Here is an 8503-nt window from a genome sequence, read left to right as displayed (position 1 = left end):
AGTGCTGCAACGGTACTTTTTGCGCTTGAATATAGGTACTTGCTGTGATCACATTCATCGTTTTAGTAGGAGCACTGATATTCTTGTGACAAATAAACTTAAGGGGTTATACGCAGTTATGACTTTCAAAAAAATCGATTTTTTTATTGCATTTTTGTAATGTACATATATTCAAAAGTATACGCACGAAATTTGAAGTAGATCTAAGCAATACTTTCGGAGTTATACCTAAATATGTAGAGATGCCTCGGCACGTTTTAAGGTAGGTATTGAAACTTTAAACGTGTTTTTTTCAAAACGGCATTTTTCAAGTCGGTGTACACGATATCTCGAAAACGGCTTGTTTGATCGGTCAACCGTTTTAACTCAATCTTTAAAGATACATTTTCTAGTAATTAATCGTTCCTTTTGTAAATCTGATACTTATTTTCCATTTTATAATCAATTTACGGCCAAATTTTAACATAAAAATCGAAATCATTTCTTTTAAAAGCTGCCATTTTGTGAAAATTCACTATTTTGATTAGCCGAACGATTAATTACTAGATAATCTAATATATTAACAAAATTTGTTTGGTTTTTTGATTTCAGATAATCCAATCCTGAGTTACGATGTACCCCGTAAATCGTCTTTTTTTAAAGGAGGTTCCAGAAATCGCCTGCAGCGCGCTCTATAATCAACATTTTCATAAATAAAAAATTTTGTTACGTTCTTGAAGGATGCTTTTATAACCGCCAAAAATTTTCAAATTAAAATATTCTGAAGTTTCTTCAGGATAAATCCTTGACAACCCGTCTTTTATTTGCTTCATAACTGCGTATAACCCCTTAAGAACGATGCGATCTTCTAGCAAAATTTTGCGAATTGTTTCCTGTTTTATATTTTAACTGGTAAGTAAATAAAAAATGAAGTATCTGGAGTAATCCTACAGCACTATTCTTTAGTTGAAACGATGCAATAATGTCGGAAAAGAAAAATTACACCTCAGATCTTCGAAAAGCCAACATAGAGTTGCAAAACATCGACTCATCCTAGATGGCTATTTCAACACAATTAAACGTTTCAGAAACGATGGTTTTTAAATCTGCAGAGAGCGTTCCCAGAAAAAAAGCGCGAAAGATTATTAGCCACATTGATAGGATGATCGTTAAATTGTCAAAACAGGATCCCAGGAAGAGTGCTGCTGACATCCATCGAGAAATTTTTGTTCACGTGGAAAAGCCGATTTCAGTTCGTTGGAGAGCACATATTCTGGACACAAAATCAGTGGACTTATATTTTATTTCATTTGGAAATTTAAACAAGTCACTGATCCGAACACGTCCCGTGTTTTCGAAGACGATTTCATCACTATTCTGGATTGGGCATCTTCGAATGCCAACTTAAATCTAATAGAACACCCAACGTTAAAAAATGCATGAGTACGCCGATCACAAATTTGATCAGTTATTCGAAAAGGTCACGGCAGCATGGAAATCCTTGCCAGTTGAATGTTGTAGAGATTTATCAATGTCAATGTAAAGGCGCTGCAAGGAAACCATTTCAAATTTATAAAATAAAACCTCATATGCAAAATATTTAAGTGATCTTATTGAAAAAGGTCTCAAATGGAGAGAATCGGGTATCGTTCTTAAGTAATTTTCAATGACTGTATATATTAGGTCGTTCAATAAGTCTTGCGCTGCGATAAGAGAGGGCGTTGCTACTCAAGAATGATAGAAACAAGATTGCGCCCCTCATCCGAAAATTTTTAAGTTTGGTGTTTGTTTCTTTTTTTAAATTTAAAGCTACCGAAGATGTAAGTTAAAAAAAAAACTGTATTATCAAACAAAATAATGTTAAAAAAGGTCAATCTGAGAAGATTTGGGAGTTAATGAAACAATTATTGATTCTTATAAAATTTGATGTTTTCAAAGTGAAAATTGTATTTTTTGCTCCTTTTAAGGTTATGCAAGAATATTAAATCTTCTTCTCTCAACTCTTCTTAACATTGAACACATTTTAAAAAGCGTTTGAATTTATTGAATGCGAATTAAAACCACAGAGGTGTAATCGGTCCTCAATCCTTAGTGGGCCAAGGGCATCAAGAGGTGTGTTCATAGTAAAAATAAGCAACAAAATACTTCTGAAGAATCTATAACGGCATTTTTACTAAAAGAGTACCTTATCTTGTTACATATCAAATATAACAAACAAGTCGTTCTCTTAACAAAAGAGAACTAAAACTCCGAGACTAAATAATAGAAACAAAATGCTAAATCAAGTTACGAAAATGGTAATATGGCCATGCTGGTGTCAATACGACATCACTCATTGTCTAATTTGCTGAGAGCATAGTAAAGGTACCACGATAGGCGCCATCTATTTTTTCTTTCCATCATGTATCGCATCGGTATGTCATCTATGTAGGTATTGCTAAATCTGTTTGAGTGCACCTTTATTTATTCAAAATCTAAGACCGTAAATACGTTCTTTCATCGGCAGAATTTGACAACCGATGTCACTTTCAACTTGCAATGTTTGCCTGAACAGCTGTTTCCAACCAACAGAAAGATTTTGGCATTTGTTTAAGAAAATAGAAAAATGTTAAGACGTAACGTATTTCATATAATTCGATCACAGCAAATAAATGGTCATTTGCATCGTGCATTACATCACGAATTTACACAAACGGAGCCACAAAAGGAAGATAGCAAAGGCAATAAGAATCGGAAGGTTTCTCCTTTAGCCGAGGCAGGCGCTGCACAAAAAGTAAGTAAAGTTTTGCGCCAACTACTCTTTCAAAATGTAGCAAATTACTAATTCACAATTTCAGTCTGAATTGCCGTTGCCAGGGGTCATGCGACATAAATACAAAGTATTCCACGATGAAGATGCCAACGAAATTTTTGATGTCGAAGAGGAACGTCAACGTTATCAGTTAGAGGAGGAGCCAAAGCAAATGGCGAACGATGAATTCTTGGGGCTGGACTTGAATCGTAATAAAATATTGTTAAGAAATATTTGAGTATTGTAAATGAGCTTTTTGCAGATGGCAAACATGGTGTATTCGATGTAGAGGATCTAGTTGATGTGTTGCGGAAAGAGAGTGCAGAAGATATTTTTGTATGCTCTGTGCCGAAAGATTTGAAATACGTTGATTATATGGTGGTGTGCAATGGGCGCAGTTATAGACACATGTTGGCAATTGCGGAATTTGTAAGGCGCATCTATAAAGTCAAACGTCACAAGGGTGAGGTTATGCCGAAGATTGAAGGTGAAAAGAGTCGCCAGTGGATGGCTTTAGATTTAGGTAAACATAATATTTGTACCCATAGCGAAGTAATATATTTTAATGAACATCTTCACATATTAACTGCTTTCAGGTAACATAGCCTTGCACGTGTTCTCGGCAGAAGCACGTGAACTATATGATTTAGAATCCTTATGGGCTATTGGAATTAAATATGATAAAGAAAGCAATAAGCCACAGGATCCACTTGTTGAGCTTTTCGAAAATTCTATAAAACTAAGTGACATGCAACCAAAGAATACATTGGCTAATCACTGATCAAGCACGGTCATCCAGATGAGTTTGTATATTTTGTATTTATTACATAGGCCGTAGTAGTAAACACTAGTTAATGTTAAAATAATTCACCACTTTATAAAATTATTTGAAAACTTTTTATGAAAATCATATAAACTAGGGAAAACGAAATGTTCTTCAATTTTGTCGCCATATTTTGGAATGAGATAGTTGACATTCTTCTCGTGTATAAGTGCGGAATTCCAGCCAATATTTTTCGCTGCCAAATAATCTGTAGTTGGGCCATCACCGATATGTAAACATTCTTCTGGCTTCAAATCAGTCAAATCGGACATCCTCATGGCTAAGTTAAATATTTCAGGATTTGGCTTTTCACAATTACTATCATAAGAATTGATTGTGAAATCAAAATAATGCTTAATTTTTAGATTACGCAATAGAATGTCTAAGCGCGGATCAAAGTTGGAAATGACACCCAGAGAAATTGGCGATTTATGACTGCTGTGATCATCATTAAATTCATTGTCATGATGGTTTGTAGCGAGTTGTTGTTGCAAGCGTAAATAATTGAGTAAATCGATGCTGCCGTTACAATGCTGCCAACAAAGGCTTGTCTTATAAAGCTCCAACAAATGATTGGACAAGTTTCCTAATTTATCCTCGGGTATTAATGAGCCACTGTCTGCGAATGTGCCTGGTGAAAAAAAAATTTATTGATGGGATTTTAGCAAAAGAGGAACAAAACATATTTTGAAACATTTTCTCTACTCTTGATAATTTATGCACGCCTACATACCACTAATAAGCTGATGCCACCACTGTTGCCAGCCAATACGCGAATTGCGTCCAAAGTTGGGATATTTTCTATTCATCATATACCTGAACAAAAGCAAAAAAGAAAGTTTGTGTGTACAGCTTAACTAACATTCAACTTCATTCATAACTTACCAATTAGCCTTGAAATTTTTTGCGAGTTCATCATTATCACAAAGCACACCAAAAAGTGCACCAATTTCGCCATATTGCTTGCCAGGACTAGTACGGAATTGCAGCAAAGTATTGGTGACGTCAAAAGTGATTAGACGCAAGCGGCCCAAGGCAGTTGTCATGCTGGTTAGACGGATGCGGAATTTTTGGTGTGAGTACTTAAGATCTCTGTATTATGCTATTGGTATCACGTACACTAGCGATTTATTGTTGCATATACTCGTACATATGTATGTACATAAATGGCTATTCCTTTCGATGCTGTTTAATCAACACTCTGCGTACAACTGCTGATGCGATTGGTGTTCGTTAGCTTTGTAGCAAATCAAATCACCATTTCGTTTATAAATTTGGATGTCTTATCAATAGAAATAAATGGGGATTCGCTTTGCTGCTCTGCTTGGCCCGTGGTCTGTCGGTTATCGGCCTATCTATGTATATGTATGTACGCACACGGCTACATAAGAAAATAAATAAGTGTGATGTTTATGGTTGCAGTAAATTTCAGGAAAGCGTATTTTCTTAACATTTTAGTGATTTTGGTTTTATTTAGAAGCGAAAGATGCACCTGGATATGTATGGTTGTTTGTATGTATAATATACGTATATATGAGTCTTGAAACAACAGGTATATCCACTGTTTTTGTGGAATACAGCGCGTAACCAAAATGCAATTGTCATATCAGTGCACTCACATTTCAAATACATACAAATGAATCTAACTATAATTCTTATCTATGTTGCTTGGCACAAGTATGCAGTTGTATGTGGTGTAGAGCCTTTCATTTCCTTGACATTTTTCTTCCAAACACTTGTTTTCACAGGCATTTTCTTAGGAACAGAATAAGCTGTTGTAAATGACTAAATATTAAGACAAATGCGCGTATATCGAAAAGGCTTAATTTGTTTTCTTTATAATGAATTTCAAATTGTATGTGCGTCAATTACTTCTTTGGTGCTAGATGATGATAATCGGTTCACTAGACAGGGCTAGTTTACTGGGGCGGCAGCCCTTGGTCCGGAAAAACCCGAGTCATTCCGGTAACGTAGAACCGGCTGCCATGGGAATGACTTCTTTGCTGCGCTTGCAGTCCAGTTTGAAAGCGAATAGTAAGCAAACTACAGCAGCAGGCAAAGAGTTACTAAATAATAAAAGTGTATACCAATGAAACCCCATTCCGGTAAATATTAGCAAAAATGTAAATACAAAATGCAATATGCATATATTTTCCTGATTATTTTCTACTTTGCTTGCCTTGATTATCGCATTAACTGCAATAAATGAAGTACATTTCTCCGCCCATACATACATACTCAGTAAAATGAATGTTAGAATGAAAGGCATTAAAGGCTCTTTCAAAGAGAATTTCCCAGTAGTGTTGTTATCTCCTCTGATAATGCAACGGCATAACTTCTCTTATTAAAAATTTGTACTGGTTGCATATTACTTATTTGTGTTTTTACGAGTTGGTGTGGTTGATCAGATAACGTCTAGAGAGTGAAGAGAGTGCAGAGATATAAAACTGTAAGCTCTCTGGCTATACGTTCTTTGGTTTCAAGAATTATCGATCACGTTTGCGTTCGCTACCTCGTGCTTTGGCATAATTTTTGAACCGGCGAATTGTGTGTTGATCGGTGTGCGGCCTAAAAGTATACTACAATGTTGGCATTATTTTAGTGAAAAGCAAAAACCCAGCTGATGATGCGTGCCTTATTAGTGCACAAATGAATCAGGAACTGTAATATTCAAATTTCATATTTCATATATACAGTCGAACTTCCATATAGTGAATTCGCACGGGACCTGAAAATCACTTCACTATATAGAAACTTCATTATAAAGAAACATTGATTTTTTATGTAATTTTATTTAAAATAATCAGTGAGTTTGGTTTGAATTACAGTCTTCCATTTTTCATTTTCAATAAAAGCTTCCAAATCATGTAGAGAGTTGAAAACATTAATCGGCACGTCACTCCTCATTTCCACAAAGGTTCTAATTACGCTAATGGATGAAGCAGCTTGTATCAACGTAGGTAATGCCTCCTCAGTTTCTGCCAATTTTTCAACGGTCAAATCGTGTTCATCGTTATCTGAAATAATATTTACATATTAAATTTTTGTTTGACTATAAAAAGATAAATGCTTACCAGGTTCAGCTGGAACTCCGCGACTTTCAAAAATGCTGTTGAGAATATCTTCTTCGGATGGGTTGTCCGAAGTCTGCACACCATTATCAACATTTACGTAGTCATCAAACGATGCTTCGATATTTGCTACTTTCTTAAATGAAGACTGTAAAGCAGCCAAATCTGATATTGAAAGAAGGTCCTCTTCAGCCCAATGCTCAAATGGAATCTGCATAGCATCTTTTGAAAATCCAGCCTTTTTAAAACAGTTGGCAATTGTTTCTGGTTTAACATAGACATTCCATACATTGCTAAGATTTCGAACTGCTTGCAGCAAGTCTATGGCCATAACAGAATTTCCCTCATCCACTTGAGTCAATATATTCGTTAAAATTCGTTTTCTGTAATTTTGTTTCATATTGTCGAGAATGCCTTGGTCCATTGGTTGCAGTAACGAAGTCATGTTGGGAGGAAAATAAGCGAGATGAATGTTTCTCAACTTATCTCTTACATCTTTAGGGTGGGCAGTGCAGTTATCAACAAAAAACAACACCTTTCTGTTTTGATCACAAAATTTTTTGTCGAGTTTTACAATCCATTTCGTATAAATCTCACTGGTCATCCATGCTTTTTTGTTAAACTCATAATCGACACCTAAAGATTTTATTCCCTTGAAGCACCTCGGATTTTTGGCCTTTCCGATTACCAGCAATTTTAGCTTTTCTGATCCAGTCATATTGCTTCCCACCAGGACAGTTATTCTCTCCTTGCTTTGCTTCCCACCAAAGCATTTTTAATTTTTGAATGCCAGTGTTTTAGTTGGCAAGCATTTGAAAAACAAAGCAGTCTCGTCGGCATTAAAAATGTCGTTAATGTTGTAATTTTCAATTAATTTCGGTAAGACGTTCGTTACCCATTCATCACGGTTTTCTATGTTGGCGTCAGCACTTTCCCCACATAATGTCTTTTGAATAACGCCATGCCGACTTTTGAACTTGTCTAACCAACCTATACTTGCCTCAAATTCGTGGTGTCCTAGTGCTTCCGCAAAATCTTTGGCCTTTTGCTTCAATAATGGTCCACATAAAGGGAGATTCTTACCACGTGCAACGAGTAACCATTTCAGCATTGCTTCGTCAATATCCTCAAAATGACAAGGTCGAACTCTTTTGCGTTTGGTATTTACTGCCAAATCCTCCGCATTTTTTAAAATCACTTCCTTATTTTTTAAAATATTTGATAAAGTGCTGGGAAGAACTCCGAATTCATTGGCAATATCTTTTTTTTTTTTCTTTCCTTCATTAACTTTGTTAATCATTAATAACTTTTTTTCAAGCGAAATGCTGCTTCGATGCGTCATTTTAACTTCAATCACTGAATAAAACTGTAATAGCTCAGCTTTTTCTGTTTTAATTTTGGGATTCCCCTCATTACAGTTTGTCCACATCTAACTGTAATTTTTTGCAACAGAAAACTTTTGAAAAAATTCACTATATGGAGACAAAAACTTAGGACGCTTGAATTTCCAGCTGTAAAATTTGTTCATTATATAGAAAACTTCACTATATAGAAATTCATTATAAGGAGACAAAAATACACCGAAAGTAGAACGAAAAAGCAGTGTCTTCGAAACCAGTTCATTATAAGGAGAGCTTCATTATATGGAAGTTCACTGTAGAGAAGTTCGACTGTATTATTATTAATTTTTACAGGAGTTTCCAATTTTTATTGAGTAAAAATTTCTAACTAATAAAAGTATAAATAATTGTAACCAATAACATAAAATTAATTTTTTTTGCTATGTTGTTGTTTTTGTAACAGCTTACTAAATTTGGCTATGTTTCTTATTGGTTGCGA

General features: G+C 35.1%; 2 protein-coding genes across 5 annotated transcripts; one reads left to right on the top strand and one right to left on the bottom strand.

Moving 5' to 3' along the window:
- The first annotated feature begins 2508 nt into the window (after positions 1 to 2508).
- On the top strand, positions 2509 to 3636 carry LOC128860269 (mitochondrial assembly of ribosomal large subunit protein 1). The gene is made up of 4 exons (XM_054097684.1): positions 2509 to 2752; positions 2817 to 2979; positions 3033 to 3293; positions 3367 to 3636. Exons 1-4 carry the CDS (start codon positions 2585 to 2587, stop codon positions 3549 to 3551), a joined length of 777 nt encoding a protein of 258 aa, XP_053953659.1. The 5' UTR covers positions 2509 to 2584; the 3' UTR covers positions 3552 to 3636.
- LOC128860268 (rhythmically expressed gene 2 protein) lies at positions 3571 to 5770 on the bottom strand. Of its 4 annotated transcripts, none has more exons than XM_054097683.1 (4): positions 5681 to 5770; positions 4479 to 4974; positions 4327 to 4409; positions 3571 to 4224 (listed from the first exon to the last, which is right to left on the bottom strand). In XM_054097683.1, exons 2-4 carry the CDS (start codon positions 4637 to 4639, stop codon positions 3638 to 3640), a joined length of 831 nt encoding a protein of 276 aa, XP_053953658.1. In that variant the 5' UTR covers positions 4640 to 4974; positions 5681 to 5770; the 3' UTR covers positions 3571 to 3637. The 4 variants fall into 4 exon arrangements, with proteins under 4 accessions (XP_053953658.1, XP_053953656.1, XP_053953657.1 ...); XM_054097681.1 differs by lacking the exon at positions 5681 to 5770 and adding an exon at positions 5466 to 5674; XM_054097682.1 differs by lacking the exon at positions 5681 to 5770 and adding an exon at positions 5213 to 5457.
- Positions 5771 to 8503: the final 2733 nt, after the last annotated feature.

This window comes from Anastrepha ludens, chromosome 4 (assembly GCF_028408465.1).
Source record: "Anastrepha ludens isolate Willacy chromosome 4, idAnaLude1.1, whole genome shotgun sequence".
NCBI lineage: Eukaryota > Metazoa > Arthropoda > Insecta > Diptera > Tephritidae > Anastrepha > Anastrepha ludens.
Note: the sequence above shows the minus strand (reverse complement) of the source record. Positions and strands in the feature narration are given on the sequence as shown.

Excerpts from the sequence above, each read along its gene's own strand:
- LOC128860268 (XM_054097683.1), bottom strand. The coding sequence starts at position 4,639 with ATGACAACTGCCTTGGGCCGCTTGCGTCTAATCACTTTTGACGTCACC. Across the intron at positions 4,410-4,478 it reads AAAAATTTCAAGGCTAATTG|GTATATGATGAATAGAAAAT; the intron begins GTAAGTTATGAA and ends GCTTTTGTTCAG. Across the intron at positions 4,225-4,326 it reads GTGGCATCAGCTTATTAGTG|GCACATTCGCAGACAGTGGC; the intron begins GTATGTAGGCGT and ends TTTTTTCACCAG.
- LOC128860269 (XM_054097684.1), top strand. The coding sequence starts at position 2,585 with ATGTTAAGACGTAACGTATTTCATATAATTCGATCACAGCAAATAAAT. Across the intron at positions 2,753-2,816 it reads AGGCAGGCGCTGCACAAAAA|TCTGAATTGCCGTTGCCAGG; the intron begins GTAAGTAAAGTT and ends TCACAATTTCAG. Across the intron at positions 3,294-3,366 it reads GTGGATGGCTTTAGATTTAG|GTAACATAGCCTTGCACGTG; the intron begins GTAAACATAATA and ends AACTGCTTTCAG.